Source organism: Pteronotus mesoamericanus, unplaced genomic scaffold, assembly GCF_021234165.1.
Source record: "Pteronotus mesoamericanus isolate MK-2021 breed Mesoamerican mustached bat unplaced genomic scaffold, CSHL_Meso_final contig_105, whole genome shotgun sequence".
NCBI classification, from domain to species: Eukaryota; Metazoa; Chordata; class Mammalia; order Chiroptera; family Mormoopidae; genus Pteronotus; species Pteronotus mesoamericanus.
The window spans coordinates 17701-34195 of NW_026555006.1; the positions used below are offsets into that span (position 1 = coordinate 17701).

At 53.3% G+C, this 16495-nt stretch overlaps 1 protein-coding gene across 1 annotated transcript; it reads left to right on the plus strand.

Annotated features, from left to right (window-relative positions):
- Nucleotides 1-1103: 1103 nt before the first annotated feature.
- Nucleotides 1104-15370, plus strand: LOC129069978 (cytochrome P450 4B1-like). The gene is made up of 12 exons (XM_054572780.1): nt 1104-1327; nt 8240-8381; nt 8564-8608; nt 9040-9167; nt 9920-10044; nt 10334-10485; nt 10637-10743; nt 11532-11722; nt 13359-13492; nt 14271-14335; nt 14437-14519; nt 14940-15370. Exons 1-12 carry the CDS (start codon nt 1148-1150, stop codon nt 15121-15123), a joined length of 1536 nt encoding a protein of 511 aa, XP_054428755.1. The 5' UTR covers nt 1104-1147; the 3' UTR covers nt 15124-15370.
- The last annotated feature ends 1125 nt before the right edge of the window (nt 15371-16495 follow it).

A 16495-nucleotide genomic window follows, 5' to 3' on the forward strand; every position in this document is an offset into this window, starting at 1 on the left:
GGAGCTTGGAGTGTCGGAGAACAAAGGGGCTTGGACATTTCCTCTCTGCTTCTTCCGTCTCCGGCATCATTTCTCTGGCAGTAGTCGCCCCTACGAGGCTTCAGGAACGCTGTCCCTTTTTTCCTTCAGCTTAGGGATGTCCGTGGGTTTGCTGCTGCTGCCAGTCTCTGGAAACCACATCATACCTTGGTTGGCTCCTCAGTTCTGCTCTCCTTCTAGAAAGAGCCCTGCATCCATGTCTTTTCATCTGAAACACCTCCAGTGACTTGTTTCCCGTGGGACCCTGACTGTTACACCCAGGACTGGAGGTAGAAATAGCAGACCCTTCCCCAGGCACGGCTGGGGCCTGGACCAACCTTAGTCTTTCACAGAACTTGGGCTGGGCAATTGAGAGCTACACCTGCCTTGTGTGAAGCTTTGGACAATTCCCTGCCCCTCTCTGGGCCCAAGTGGCTTGTTCCATTAATCCAGGCGGCACTGAGTTTGACGATCCTCCGCATCCTCCTGAAAGTCGCACTCCATGTTCTTTAGTGTCAAGTGTGTCCTGTGGCCTTGGGGTGAAGCTGGCCCTTCTCTGATCCAGGATCTCCCTTCTGGCGCTAGAACCTTGTCCCTGACTGCACCTCTCAGAAAAGGACTCAAAGTGTCATGAGCCTCACCTAAGTGCAAGCCTCCCAGTGGCCCATATTGCAAGGGAAAGATGAGAGCTCAGGCAAGCTGAGCCTCAGTTTTTTTTAACCTGGAAATGGGTGTAGGGAGAGTACCTATGACCACCTCCTCACTGGGGTTAATAGACACAGTGTGTAGAAACCTCCTGAAACAACAAGGTGCTTCTACGAAAAAGCAGTTTTATGCCAACGATTGTAACAAAAATTGCCTTCCGTTTGCTCCTCCAAGTAACTAAGGCATGGTGCACCTTGTCTGCTTTCGTTGAAGTCCACCACCTGGTTCCTCTGCAGCCGTTTTGAGACTGGTCAGCCAGGCTGTCTCTTCTGTTGTCTGCTGACTTCGGGGACTGCTGACTGTGCCTTATGAAGCTCCACCCACTCTGGGTAGCTGCTGCTCTTTGGCTGGGGGCAGGACCTGGCCAGGTGTATAAGGAGACCAGAAAGCAGCAGGAGGAGCCTAGGTGACTGGGACTCCAGCCATGGGGCCTCTCTTACTCTCTGAGAGCGTCTCTCACCTGGGCCTGTGGGCTTCTGGACTGATCTTGGTCTTAGGCTTCCTCAAGGTCATTCGTCTGCTGATGCGGAGACAGTTTTTGGCCAGGGCCATGGACAGCTTCCCAGGGCCCCCCATGCACTGGCTCTTTGGGCACGCCCTCGAGGTATGTGGCGGGTATGAGGAGGGTGGGGTGGATAAAGACAAAGGCGTCTTTTGCTTCAGGAAATATGGCCCAGGCACCGGGGCGCCAAGGAAGGAGACCCTCCCAGGGCAGGGAAATGACGTCTCGGGAAATGGTTTCCATTCAGCTTTGCCACCAGATCTGCCCCATTCGATCCTGCCTTCTGAGCGGGCCTGGGTCAGGGCACTTAAATGCTGGAGTCCAAGCAGGCCACAGGCTCCCTCCCATCGTTTAGAGGCCCAAGGCTCAGACAAAGCCTCTGCTAACGTATTAGCATCAGGGCAAAAACCCAGGACAGTCTGATAAAATTAGGCAGTCTCGTTTAAAGTTTAACCAGCATCCCCTTTATCTGTCAGTGTAAAGGATTCCATTTTGACGCGGAAAACTGAAGGGAAGGCAGAGATGAGTAGTGTCTCCTGAAGACCTCCCAGGCCATCTAAGCCGTAGGTGCCCCCAATGGCGGGATTCTCCTGGCCGTGCCTATGGGCTGGGTCAGGGGATGTGGCATCCTCTTGGGTTCAGATCGTCACTTGCTGCCTCCTGTTACCTCAGGGTGCGCAGACCACCTTAACACCCATTGTCAGGAACACCTCTTCGCTCCCTACCTTCATGGGGCCTAGGCCAGAGGTTTCTGCACACGGGGCGAGGAACACTTGCAATGGAATCAACTGGGAGAAGTTGATTCCTTGGCCCTCAGCCCCGGGCGATCCTGATTAGCGTATTGAAGCAAGAGCCTGGATTGCAAAACTCTATGAGTGTTGGGCTCTGAGCCAGGTTTGGGGATCCAGGTGTGGATGCTAGAGATTAAGGATCAGAGAGAGGCATGATTACTTGCTTCTCCTCCGTCATTGGTGCTGAAAAGGAACTTGGCTTTCAGATGCGGCTCGCCCAGGCTTCTTCTTGCCCCCACGTCCAACTCCTCTCTCAGGAAGGCTTAGTAACCTATGTGCACGTTGGAGACACCCAGGAACGGAAAGGACGCATCAGAGGGGTGAATCACCCAGGCCCTGCTCTCAAGAAGCTTAGTGTCCAGAGGGGAAAGCTGACACCAGGGGCTTCCCTGCCCCCGGCTGGTGGGGTGCCTAACCAGGAGTTTGCATCAGCCTCATGCTCTGTATGTCAGCACTTGTCTCACTGGGGTGTCATTTTCTGTCGGTTTGTGCATCTTCCCCACTAGCCTATGACCCCTAGAGGATAGAGATCGGGTCTGATTCATCCTTGTACCCTCAGGGTCTAGCACAAAGCCTGGCTCAGAGTAGGCATCACTGAATGAAGAAGCAGTGGATGTGGGAGAGCGGGGGCGGGTATCAGTGGAGGGGAGAGAGTGCAAGGGAAGACAAGAGGAGGAACCAGAAGGGGTTTGGGAGAGGCTTTGCTAAGTACAGAAAGAGCTCATGGGAAGGCTGATCTGACCCTACTGGTGGTATGAGAGGCATTTGGGAGACCTTCAATCCCTATTCTCTCACAGCCCCTTCACTTCCTCTTGCCTCCATCCAGCTGGCTTTGCTAGGACTGAGACCTTGCTCCCCTACTCTCATGTCAGAGTTTGCTGGTTTTTTTCCCCTCAGATACAATCCTCTCCGCGCCCCACCATGACCCACTTTGAGAGTACATAGAAGGCCTGGAGCATGGCTTAGCTCTGGCTTCTTGGCTCCAACACAAGTACATGAAGGGTCGTGGCACCAGGAAGGGCCGGGAGGGGCGGGTGCTCTCTGGGACTACTAGGGTTTCCTGGAAGGCTCAACAGCTCTGCACTCCCCTAGGACATGGCACCTCTGCTCTGGTCCGACTCATGCCTGGGCTTGAGGAATACGAGGGAGAGGGGACGGATTATTTTTCCTAATGTGTAGATGAATTTGCCTATGTCCATGGCGTAGCTTAGGAATTGAGTTGAGGCTGGACGGAGGACCCCCGCCTTTTCATTCAGGATATAATCAGGTCCTAAAAAGTGACCAGTGTGTTTGGGTGGGAGAGGGAATGCCAGCTCCCACCCAGAAAAGACTGTCCCTTGAGTCTGCATGGAGTTGTTGGGCTGCTCCTTACCTGGGCCCTGCGGAGAAGGGCATGACGGTGAAATGCTGGTGTCTGGGCATGTTCTGAGGGCAAAAGTGCGGGGCGGTCAAAGGCCTGAGGGGACAGGCCTTACTGCAAACCCTGCCGGGCCCAGGGTGGGGTGATTCTCACAGTAGCCCACTGGGCCTCTCGGCCCCGGGATAGGGTACTGCATGGTGGGCCGCACTGCGCTTTTCTCTGGAGGGCGTGGATGTGCAGAGAGATCAGGCTGCCTGTGGGCAGAGCAAAGGGTGGGTGACCAGTTGTGTAACTTTGAGGAGCTGGCCAGGCAGCCATGTGACACCCCAGATGGAGGACACCCCAGGGCTTTGAATGGGGCTGCAGCTCCAGTAGTGGGACAGGTGCTGAGAGCTGTCCTCACTCCTCCCAGGTTGCTGGGACGATCAGAGGCAGGTAGGAGAAAGCTGGGCACGGGACGGCCGGGGCTGGTTCAAACTGTGGATGCGGTCAGCATGAGGCCAGGGTCTCCGGTCCCGGGTGGGGATGTCGCAGAGGGGCACAGTCATGGCTGAGGAGGAAGGGAGCGGGGCTGAGATGAACCAGGTCAGCCCAGGGCTCCTTCCAGCCTTGAGATCCTCTGAGTCTGGCTTCCCGGTAACTTAACCCCCTCCTGCCCCGTCCACCTGGGCTTCCTGGACTTGGGGAGCATGGAGCGGAGGCGAGCAGTCATGGTGATGAGAAAGTAAGTTGGCGAGGGAAACCCAGGAGAACAGATGGAAACATAGGAGAGACTCGGGATGAAGGGTTCCTTCTAGGAACGCCAACCAGCAGGGAGGAACAAAAGGGGTCAGGGACACCAGAAGGTCCCTGTTACTGGTTGATGGAAATGATGTTTTTCCCTTTGTGTAGTGATACACTTTCTGACATTTTGTGCACCAGGGCAGTGAAAAGACAACCGCTCCCATCCCCGGCTCCCGGGTTGAACTCAGGAAGGTAATTCAGGGGCAATGAGTGAGAAGATCAATGGGGAGAATGCACTGGACTCAGCAGAGGGCCTGGGAGGAGAAGAGCCCCAGAGGGGGCAAAAGATGGGTGGCTGGAGACCAAAGTAGGCAGGCCCAGTGTCCAGGGCCCCTGGGGAAAGTGGTTTGGGTCAGACATCATCAGGTGCTCAGTGTCCTCCTTCAAGCCTCTTTTCTGGAAGACACATGAATTAGTTGCGTGGGTGTGGACCCTGCAAGGGAACTTTACAGGAAGGAAAAGCAGGGCCAGCACTTGCACAGACCTTAACACGAAGGGCACACCCTCGGACTGTGCAGCACACAATTTATGCAACTGAACTCAGCAGCCCTGACAGACTTCACTGTGCAGAAGGGACTGTGAGGGCTCTCCCCTGAGTCAGAGCGGTACTAACCCTCAAGCAATAGGCAAGTCATCGTATCTCCGAGCCCCAGTTTTCTCATCTGTAAAACGGGGGTAATTATCCATTCTGCACGAGGCAATCTATGAATTCACTCACGTAGTACCTGACATATCTGTCCCCTTCCATTTTCTATGTCAAGAGGTAGAATGCAGCCCTGACTGGTGCGGCTCAGTTGGTCGGGCATCATCCTGCAAAACAGAAGACCGACAGTTCAGTTCTCCAACAGGGCACTTGCCTGCGTTGTGGGAAGGTCCTTGGTTGAGGTGTGTGAGAGAAGCAACAAATCGATGTTTCTCCCTCACGTTGATGTGTCTCTCCTTCTCTTTCTCCCTCCCTTCCCCTCTCACTAACATAAATAAATCTAATATTTAAAAAACAGGGATAGAATGTAGAAACAAGCACCAAATCTGGATTAGCCAGAGCAGGCATTTAGAGCCACCTGGGAGAAACCAAAAAACCAAAAAACATCTGCAATGCTGTTTGGCAGACTGACTCTCCAGATTGAGCAAGACTTTGGGCTGGTTCCTCATGAGATCGACGATCCCTGCCCAGAGTTTCCATTGACCAGATGCTTTGCGTGCTCTCACCCCTCCTATCTTGTCTTTGTTCTTTTTCATATCCTGTATTCATTCTGTTCATTCCACACACACTTTATCAACTACGTACAGTTTCTGAGGCCTTGTGCTAAGACCTGCAGTGACCTGGAGGTGCCGCAGATGTGAGCTGTGCCCTTGCAACTCACAGCCCAGAGTGGAGGCTTGAGTCCTGGTATGAATTCCACTTCTATTGCTAAGTAACCACGAAACAGAGAGTCCCTACCTCATCTGTGTAGTGGGGATTATGACAGTGTCTGTCTCGTAGGATTTTCTGAGCATTAAATAGAAGGATTTGTATATCAGGATTAGCACAGTGCTGACCACGTTAAATGATCAATGAATGCCAATAGGAACATTATTAACATCTTTGGCCAAGTATGCAAGCAAGTATAACACTAAGCAGAACATGGGTTCGGTACTAACAGTGCTGGAGTGGCCGGGAGGAAGCAGATTTCAGCTGGTGGAGGATAGAGAGGTCCCTGGAGCAGGGCATTCAGACTCTATGTCCAGGAAGAGGCAGTGCTCAGCTAGAGGGTGTACGTGGAGCAAGGAATGGAACAAGCAAAGGCACAGACAGGGTGCCACCCTCCAGGAGGCTGTCTTAGTTTCAGACATTCAGACACACAAGGCCGCCATGGGCACAGGTAGCATCAGACATCTCCGAGGATACAGGCAGCTTGCCAGCAATGGTGTGTCAGGCATTCCTCACAACACCCACATCAGCCATCAGCAATCCACCTGCTCCTACGCGGCTGGCCGGGGGCATGGAAATGAGACCCATGTCGGGGTGGTGTCTACCATGTCTTAAATCCTCAAGCCCCATGGCCTCCCACTGTCTGTCCCAGGGTTCCTGCAAGGGCCATGCACTCACACTCTGGAGAACCCAAAGCATGTGTCTCTGTCAGGTGCTCCTCGTTCACTCATGGTTCTTCGCAGTCCAGATGTTATTTACCGACCAAAGTTCATTTTTGAGCCATGTTGCCGACAACCCCGTTGACATCCTCCAGGTATGAAGTGTCCAAACAAACAAAGTTAGAGGAGTGTAAGCCAAGGTCAGCTTCCATGTGACAGGGGACAAGGTTTGGTTAGTCCTTTACCCCCAGGTGGAAGTATCTTAGGGCACTCAAATGTTCAGGGCACATTTTTCAGTGTAGCTGGGGCATTTGGGAGTAGGATCTGTCAGCAGATGCAGGGAGGGGGCTTGGAGGAAGATGTTGGGGAGAGGTAGGTTTGGAGGGGAGGGAACTACTTGCAGAGGGCACACCTTGTGCAGAATGCAACTCTAGGTGCATAGTTCATCACTGAAGGGCCTCGAACGGCACATGACAACACCTAATAACACACATGCCCTGCATGATTTCTCTAATGCCGAAGCAATCCTGTCAGCTAAGTATTATCAGCCTCATTTTACAGGTGAGGAAAGTAAGACTGAGAGAGCTGAAAGAACTTACCCAAGTTCACACACCCAGAAAACAGGGGACATTTGTATTCAAGCCAAGTCTGTCAAGCTCTGAAGGTTGCTGGCCATTGAGTCACCTTTCCTGTCTCCCATCCGGCTTCCCTGACATGCCGTCGGTCCTCGGCAAGGAATCTCAGATCTCTGCACTTTAGGCTCCTCTGCCTTAAAAGGGGGCCGAATAGAATTGTTGTAACCATTGGATGAGGTCAAGATGTATGGTGCTTAGAAGAGTGCCTGGCACACAGCAAGTGCTTAATGAGGAGTAGCTGTGCTTCCTCACATATGAGGAAGCTCAGACTTTATTCTGAGACCCACGGGCTGGTCACTGAAGGGTCTGAAAGAGTCTCTCAAAATAGGGGAAAATGGATAAATACATTATGTTACATTCCTATAGTGGAATCATATGTTATTGTTAAAAAAAAAAAAAGTACTGACGGACAGTTAAATGCACTAGTTCGAAAAGTAGGAGGAGATACGTTAAATTTTTTTAAAAGGCAGGTGTGGAAAGGTATTTATTGTAGACTCTATTTTCACAGGAACACGTCTGGGTGAGTAGATGTGCTTAGTAAAACCCCCAGAGGGCGCACACCACCCTCTGAATGGTCTCTCCAGACTCATGTCCAGCTGCTGTCCCACCCTGAGGCAGTTCCTGGAAGACACCACACTGGGTCCCACCCCAGAGCCTCTGTACCTCCGCTCCCTGGACCTGGAATGCCCTTCCTTTACTCTTCACATGACCAGCCTCTTATCATCCTTCGTGTTTCACCTTCAGTGTCATCTCCGACCAGTGGCCCTGTGGATCGCTCTTATCCCAGCCGGTCACCGTGTTAGTCTGTCTTGCAGCACAGCATTTAGGTCTTTCTTAGAACTTACTATTGTTTGAATCATTTTGCTTAACTGTTTGTTTCTTGTCACGTCTTCCCCATAGAATGAAAGGGCAGGATCACGATTGTCTCATTCTTTTGAGATTTCTAGACAATGTCCTGCGCATAGGAGGTCCTCAAAGAAATGTGTCCAGTTACTAACAGGATGGACTCGTGGTGGTTCACTTTTGCAAAACAAGCTGGTGTCTTTCTAATGAAAAGCAATGCTGAAAGTAAAAGTCTTTCTTGCTGCAGTGTAGATAGAGGGTGGTGGCAGTCAGTAGAAGGCAGCAGGTTGGCCATTTGGGGGTTGTTGAGCCAACCCAGGTGCAGTAAGAGAGGGGCTTGGATATGAAGCAGTGGCTCTGTGGCTGGAAAGGGGACTGAGCCCAGAGATGGTGAGGCCTCAGTGAAAGGCTGGGAAGGGGTGGAGGAGGAAGGAGGGATGCTCCCAGCGCCTTCCTGGGCAGGTTGAGGGACTCAGGACGTGCCTGGTAATGTTGGGTTCCTGAGTGGCCTGGCCTTCTGTCACCATTACAGGTCCAGCAGACAGGGAGCCTGGACAAAATTGTTTCCTGGGCCCACGAGTTCCCTCACGCCCACCCACTCTGGTATGGACGGTTCCTTGGCTTCCTGAACATCTACGATCCTGAATATGCCAAAGTCGTGTACAGCCGAGGGGGTGAGCATTCTCTGGAGAGGGGAGGACCTCCTGAAAGCAAAGGGCTCAGGGGACCATGCGGGGAGGAGTCCTGGGCCAGCACCCTAAGTCTGGGCAGCTGAGATTCATATCCTATTTCTCAATGAGCTTTTTTGGGGAATCCCCCAACCCTGGCTTGATCTGATCTTCTCTGTCTCTTACAGATCCTAAGACCCCTGATACATACGACTTTCTATTGCCTTGGATTGGTGAGTGGTCACCCTCCCTGCCCTTGGTGCTGCGTGATGGGATCCTTCCCTGTCCTGCCCTCACTCAGTCTGTTATCCTGGGAAGTAGGGCCTTCTCCTGCGGGATGTGTCTTCAGCTCAGGACAGGCAGGACGAGGGGTCAGGGAAATGTGAGGGTGTGAGGAAGAGCTTCTAAAAGGAGGTGGCTGTAGACTGGATCCTAGGAGATATTACAGGTGGTAGTGCCCAGGGCTAGGGCTCGAGGAAAGGCATGGTCAGGGGCCCAAGGCTGGTGTCGCCAGAGGCTGTGTGGATGAAAGGCAGAGCTGGGTCGGGGTGTGAGGGAGAGCTGGGACGACTAGGGTGGGGTCGGGTGGGACAGGCCTGCTTAGCCCCATTTGGGGCAGAATTGTGTGCACTGACTAGCCCTCCCTCTCCCACCCCTTCCCCAGGGAAAGGCCTGCTGGTCCTCCATGGACCCCAGTGGTCCCAGCACCGCAAGCTGCTCACACCTGGCTTCCACTTTGACGTGCTGAAGCCCTATGTGACGGCGTTTGCCGAATCCACGAACTCCATGCTCGTGAGCTCCCCTTGCCAAGCCCTTGGAGGCGGGGGCTGCGGGCCAATCTGTCTGGTCCAGTTTTCCCGGGGAGAGGGAAGTGACAAAAATCCCTGAGGCCCTGAGGTCCTTCCTGCGCGTAGCGGTGCAGAGACTTGCTGTGCCTGACACCTTCTGCTTGCCGGGTGCTGTCTAGGTGCGGGGTTCCAATTGGCCAGGCGTCCCCGGCCCTTGTCTGGTCCCGATACCCAGATGCTCCGCAGAAACCAACAGGCCTTTGTGGGACTCAGTAAGGCTCCTACTATAGTAGATTTGAAGGACGCCTATATTTGGGAATATGAGGAAAGCCATCCATGTTTAAAAAGTGGCTCTTCCCTCTCTACGGCAACTGCCTAAAACAGCACGGCACCTCATTCTTAAAAGGGATGCCAGGGGCCAAGGTCAGGCTCCATATTTCAGGTGCCAATAATCCCCAGAGGTTATTCAGGGTAGTCTTTCCCCTTGCAGGACACTCCTCCGCCCGCATTGTTGCCCGCCTGACTGACACACACATTGTGCTGGGGCGCTCACCACCGCCCCCCACGGCTGCCCTGACAGGGAGAAAGTGTCCGTGGGTGCTGTGGAAGGCCTGCCTCCTGGTCCTGGCCTTGGAGCCTGATGCTTTGCCTGCCCCCACCCCCACAGTCCAGCAGGACAGTAGGCAGGCCAGGGCCTGGGTGCCTGGACAAGCTGCCTTGTGGTCCCCTACTTCACTCACCCTCTCTGGCCTCCAGGACAAGTGGGAAGAAAAGGCTCGTGAGAATAAGAGTTTTGACATCTTTGGCGATGTGGGTCACATGGCGCTGGACACACTCATGAAGTGCATCTTCGGCAAAGGACACAGCGGCCTGAGCCTTAGGTCAGAGGCACTTTTGGGTGACCGTAGTCTCACCCCAGGCCAGCTCAGAGGGGAGACTTGGCGGGACACCTGGGCCATGGCCTGAGAGGAGACTGGGTCCTGCCCTAGGAAACCCCTGCTGGGGAGAGCAAAACTTGCCCTCGGTGGGGAGACAGATTCTGCCGTACTGGCCGGGAGAGGAAGGGAGAAAGCAGTGACGCTGGGGCTGGATTCCTGGAATGAAGCAGCGAGGGGCTCTGCTGCAGGTCAGGGCCTGAGCGCGCCTCCTCCTCCTCCATCTGCTGTGCAGGGACAGTAACTACTACATGGCAGTCAAGGAGCTCACTCTGCTGACACAGGAGCGCATCCACACCTTCCATTACCATAATGACTTCATCTACAAGCTGACTGCACATGGCCGCCGTTTTCTGAGGGCCTGCCAGGTGGCCCACGACCACACAGGTGGGCCTCTCCCACATGGTCCAGCCACAAGAAGTCTAGGTTCTAATGGGCTCCTCGGAGCCCCTCTGGGATCCTGCCCATTGCTGGATTCTGTTCCCGTACGGGCAGAGGATGGGTCCCCAGGCAGTGACACCCTGTACTTCTGGCCTAGACCAAGTCATCCGGGAACGGAAGGCAGCCCTGCAAGACAAGAAGGAACAGGAGAGGATCCAGAACCAGAGGCACCTGGATCTTCTGGACATTCTTTTGGGGGCTCGAGTGAGTGCACAGCTGCCATCCCCCTCCTGAGAACCGGTTCCAGAGGGATATTCGGATCATGCTGCAGGGGCAGGGATCACTGCGCAGCAGCGGGGCAGTTAGGCATTTTCCTCTTCTTTCTCCGGCAAATAGGACCTGTTCCTTGTCGATGACGCATATGAGCACAGACTCAGAGGTGGGACGGTGCTGGGTGTGGCTGGCTGTGGCAGTGGGGAGAGATGTAGCAGCAGGAATCCTGGGTAACAAGCCAGAAGGTCTGAAGACCAATTCCAGAGGATGAGATTCTGAAGAATCTCAGCGCCCGAGAATTTTAGAATCTGAGACTTCATTCATTCATCCATTCACTCACTCATTCATCCATCCACTCCAGAAACTCACAGAGGCTACTCCGGGTCAGCTCCCGTGCTAGGGATTCAAAAGAGGAGAAAGACCTGGCACTGCCCTCCAGATGCTTACAGTCTAGCGGGGAAAACAGGAGGTGGATGCTGAAAAATCCCTCCCTATGTCAGGTGGCTTTCTGTGTGTCAAATGAACAGCATCAAGAGTCCATGCTGGGTAATGTCCCAGGTCACTTGGCCAGAGGGGTCAGGAAAGGCTCCCTGGAGTAGGCGGTATCCAAGGTAAGGATGGGAGATCAGACAGGAATTTGGGGGAAGGTCCTAACCTCAGTCTGAAACACAGCTTTCTCTACCTCCCTTGGACTTTCATTTTACAACTGATGTTACGAGGATTTCTTAGTCCCAACCCCAAATGCCTTGGCTTGCTCCACTATGCCTACCCTAACCCAGGATGAAAGTGGCATCAGGCTGTCGGACGCTGACCTCCGGGCTGAGGTGGACACGTTCATGTTTGAAGGCCATGACACCACCACCAGTGGCATCTCCTGGCTTCTCTACTGCATGGCCCGGTACCCAGAGCACCAGCATCGCTGTCGGGAGGAGGTGTGTCAGGTCCTCGGGGACAGGAACACCATCCAGTGGTGAGTGAGTCTGCGGGTGAGGCCAGTCTGTCCAGCTCAGCTCCAGGGAAGAGCTGCGCCCGTGCTTTCTGGTGTCATCACAGATGACACAGGGCCACCTGAGGGAAACCAGGTGAGGACAGTGGCAGCTTTGCTGTTACCTCCGGTGTGTGGATGCACCCCTGAGCCCATTCTCCCACAACAGAGCCTTTTCAGATGTGAGTAGTGTAGGCAAGGTGGTCAACCGGAGGCCGATTTTTTTGTGTGTTGCCCCTGATGATAGAACCTGACTCCTCAGTTTGCGGCCCATGTCAGCGTTTAGGGAGATTAACTCACATAACTGAAAAGCTAGAGAAAACTGAAGAATAAGTGACACCATGTTGCAGGAAGAGAAATCAGAAAATCAGAAGGGGTGGGGTTTAAGTTGGCTTCGTAAGGAATGTGCAACTTGAGCGAAGGGAAAGAGAGCCCTCATTCTGGTCTGGGTAAGACATGAACATGCCTGGAAGCAGGGAGATGAAATACAGGGTTGGACCAAAGGTTTTTGTTTCTTTCTGTAAGATGGCTCTAGTAGTACTTAGTTTTCTTTAAATTCATTTGAAACAATTTTGTTAGATTGGATTTTGACACCCGCCATACAGCATGCATTAAAAAACAAAACTTGTGAATTTTTGTGTAGCCATTTTAGTATTAAGGATGGAAGAAAATCGACAACATTTCTGGCATATTATGATTTATTATTTCAAGCGAGGTAATAAAGGAACAGAAACACAAAGATAGACTCGTGCGGTGTATGGTGAACGTGCTGTGACTGATTGAACCTACAAAACTGCTTTGTGAAGTTTCGTGCTGGAGATTTCTTGCTGGACAATGCTCCCTGCTTAGGGAGACCAGATGAACTTGATAGCGATCAAATCAAGACATTGAGAACAAACCGCATTATATCACGCAGGAGATAGGTGACATAATCAAAATAGCCAAATCATAAAGCTATTGGTGAAAATGGAAAAACAGGTGCCATTTTTTTAATGCAAAAATCGAAATGGAATTTTTGGCCAACCCAGTACTTAACTTATTTTCACCTCATTCTGTGTAGAACTTGAAGCAACTTAAAGGAGGCTTATTCGATAAAACAATAAACCACAAATGAAAGAAGAACACTGCGGGGAAGACCTAGGGGCTGCATAATAAGGTGTTGCTCAGACCTCTGGACTTCCTAGTGGCAGCTGGGCGTTTGCCCTTGCTTCTGCATTTATTACTGCATTCAACAATGACTCTTAGCCCCTGTTCTTTTCCAGTCCAGCTCCATAGGGAAAAGTGAGCAGAAGCTAAAAGACTGTTTCTCGTGGGGCTTCTGCGGGGCTCTCAGAGACACAGGGGTGACCTTGTCTCTGATGGCTGGGTGCACTCACACCACTAGATTCCTGTGCTTTCCCCCCCTAGCAGTGAAGATGAGGGAGGGATAGAGTAAGGTTGAGTCAGAGCCGCTGGTCTGAGTGGCCACCCCATGTCCAGTCTGGCCCGAACACTTGGAGCACTTGTGTTCCTCTGAGCCTTGGGTGTGCGATGGTAAAGGGGAAGTTGGGGCTGGAGCCTGTCTTCCCGCGGGACCCCACTGCTTCCCATCTCCAGAAAATCCTGGTTGTCTTACTGGCAGGGAGGATCTGGCCAAGATGACCTACTTGACCATGTGCATCAAGGAGAGCCTCCGCCTCTACCCGCCTGTGCCTCAGGTGGGCCGCCAGCTCAGCAAGCCTGTCACCTTTGTGGATGGCCGCTCTCTACCCACAGGTGGGAGAGGGTGAATTTCGGGCTGGAACCGGAGTCCTTGAGGATGCTTCTCTGACACTCTCTGTGCTTTTGGCCAAATCTTTGTGCCCATAGCAAAGAACTCACGCTTTGTGTTTGGCCTGGGTCCGTTCCCGGCTCTGTAAAAGGAGTAAATCCCTCCACCTCTAAGCCCCTATGAACTCTTCTGTAAAAGGGGCGTGAGGAGAGGACCTTCCTTACAAGGTTGCTGCCAGGAATAAATGGTCAGGGCTGCCCCGTATCACCACGCAAGTTGTGCCCTGAACAACTTCAGGAGGCACCATTCACATGGACGGTGAGGCTATGCTGGACCATCCTGTACAACGCTACGCGGAGGCTTCATAAAGAAAGTCCACCTCTGAACCTGGCACGTGGGCCACAGGCAATGAGTGATAGCGGTCGCTATGGAGAGCATAGTGTTATGAACCACTTGCCTTGAGAGTTAGTTCATTGAAAGCAGAAAGTGTGTCACGGACCTTGTGAGTCCTGCCTTGTGGAGGGGGGGTCGTTCCTCTTTTGTTCCACTCCACAAATGTCTGTGTCGGATGCGATGCCCAATGCTGGGCTACAGAAAGGAGGTGTGAAGATGATCTAAGGCACTTCGGTGTGTTGAGGGTTGTCACGAGTCTTCTGCCACTAGCAGTTTTGAGGCAGAGGCTGGTGTCTGGTTTGGCAGGCAGGATGGGTTTCTGGCCCTGTGAGGAGGTGGGCCTGGCTGTCCCAGCCCCACGTGGTCACCTGTGCTCTGTTCTTCCCACAGGCAGCCTGGTCGCTCTGCACATCTATGCTCTTCATAGGAACAGTGCCGTGTGGCCTGACCCTGAGGTACCCCATTCCTGTGTGGGGAGGTCAGATGGGGTGGGGCCTGTGGAGAGTCACACTCCCTCAGGACCTAACATGTATTTAAGCCAGGCCTGTCCCCTCAGGTCTTTGACCCCCTGCGCTTTTCCCCTGAGAATGCGGCTAGACGCCACCCCTTCGCCTTCATACCCTTCTCCGCTGGGCCCAGGTAAGGAGAAGCCCAATATCTCCGGGGTTGGGGAGGCAAGAGCGGTGGGTGTTGTGGGCAAGGCAACTCTTTGAGGAACCCTGGGTTAGAGTCACCATCCTGGGATGTGTCGATTCTAACACAGGGCAAGGTCCGAGGACTTTCTTCTTGCTCTTAGCACATTCGTGTCCCTAGCAGGTGATCAGGTGGGTGCGTCACTGCAAAAGAGACTCCCAAGCCAGATTCCCCAATGTGACTCTACCTACCAGTAGTCTGGGTTCCACCGTGCACCCACAATCTGTTTCCTAAGCCCAGGTCGACCAACCTTTCAGCCAATAGTCACCCAAAGTAGTTATTGATTGTTGTTGTCCACTGAGAGCACTGCATTTCATCAGTCTGCACACCCCACGGCCCGATGCCTCTTTGTGCCGATCACTGCAGGAACTGTATCGGGCAGCAGTTCGCCATGAATGAGATGAAGGTGGTCACAGCTCTCTGCTTGCTCCGCTTTGAGCTCGCCCTGGACCCCTTGCGGCCACCCATCAAGGTGCAACAGCTGATCTTGCGCTCCAAGAATGGCATCTACCTTCACCTGAAGCCACTGGACCCAGGATCTGGGAAGTAGCTCTGCCAAGAGTGGGGCCCCAGCAGCCCAGGCTGTGGCCTGTCCCTGGGCATGGCCCCACCAGGCTGGGTTGGGGAGCAGCTGTGGCTCCCTGTCCTCGGGAGCCTTGTATACAGAAGGGGAGTGGGGACCCGCCTAGACAGTCACCTCGAGGGTGGTGGCAGAAAACATGTTTGTCTATGAATGCTTACCGTCCATGTGTCCTAGAGCTGGCTCATTTACTCAGCAAACATGCGGTGAGATCCTACTCTCTTCTAGCCTCTTCCTTTTCCTTTTGTAACTGATACTCCTTCTAGAATGAAGCAGAAACGCACATTCCAGCCTGGGTCACACAGTGAATACAATGGAAGCTGCGGGTATGAGCAGGCATTCCCAGTCTAAACAACAGAGGGATGGCTTTGGGGCTTGTCACTGAGACAGGTGTCTTTGTTGAACTTTGCATGTGTGTTTGGAAAATGGCAGAAGGAATATTTGCGAAAAGCAAAAGTGTCCAGAACAATGAATTTCTAAAGCACACACCCAGGTAACCACTGCCAAGGTTAAACAAGATGGAATATGATTTCACAGGTACTTTTTCTACCCTCCTGAGATGGGTTTCTGTGGCAGTGCTGCCGTCATCAATGTCTGTGTCGCAGTCACCCGGTGCTCTGGTTGTATGGGCCGCAGTTGGTGAAGCTTGCAGAATGACATGAGAGGGGAGCTTACGGGAAGAGGTGTTTGAATCAGGCCGTGAGGCAGGGTGAGGTATGAGGTGCAAAGAAGGCGTTTTGGGGGGAACCTCAGGCTGGCCAGCAGGATGAATCAAGGATCCTTCCCCAGTAGTCCCTGCAGCAGCTCTCTCAGGGGCACATATACCAACAGGGTTCAAGGTCGAAGGACATTACCGAGCTCCAGTCCGGGAATTAGACGCGTGCGGAAGGGAGGGCTCCTGACACCGGGGGAGGAGCAAGAAAGGAGAATTCTAGCCCTGGGACGTGGGGATGTTTCTATGTTGCTATGAGGACGGACCCTCTGAAGACCCATCCTTCCCATTGTTGGTCCCACAGCCCTGGAAGGTGGGCCATGGGCACCTGCTCGCTCCTGCAAAGCCCCGCTAAGACCTCGACGTCCTTGTCCACCTATGGCTGGGATGCAGAAACCTTAGTGAGAGTGCTCACCATGCCACCAATGTCCCCCTCTGCCCTGGCCCTGGACACACCTTTCCCCGCACAAGTGAAAGTACCTTTTCAATAGCTGTCTCCTGGGAGCTGAGCTCAGTGGTCCTGACCAACCCTGGCCCATGGGTGGCGCTGACGTGCAAGACGTGTCTTTTTTTCCCTATATTGGGACAGTCAGGAGGCCTGTGAGCCAAGAGTGGAGGAGGCTGTTATCC

What these genes read in the sequence shown, in the direction of transcription:
- LOC129069978 (XM_054572780.1), top strand. Translation starts at nt 1,148, where the DNA reads ATGGGGCCTCTCTTACTCTCTGAGAGCGTCTCTCACCTGGGCCTGTGG. An exon ending in TCTTTGGGCACGCCCTCGAG is followed by an intron (nt 1,328 to 8,239) that starts GTATGTGGCGGG and finishes TCACCATTACAG; the next exon opens with GTCCAGCAGACAGGGAGCCT. An exon ending in CCCTTCTCCGCTGGGCCCAG is followed by an intron (nt 14,520 to 14,939) that starts GTAAGGAGAAGC and finishes CGATCACTGCAG; the next exon opens with GAACTGTATCGGGCAGCAGT.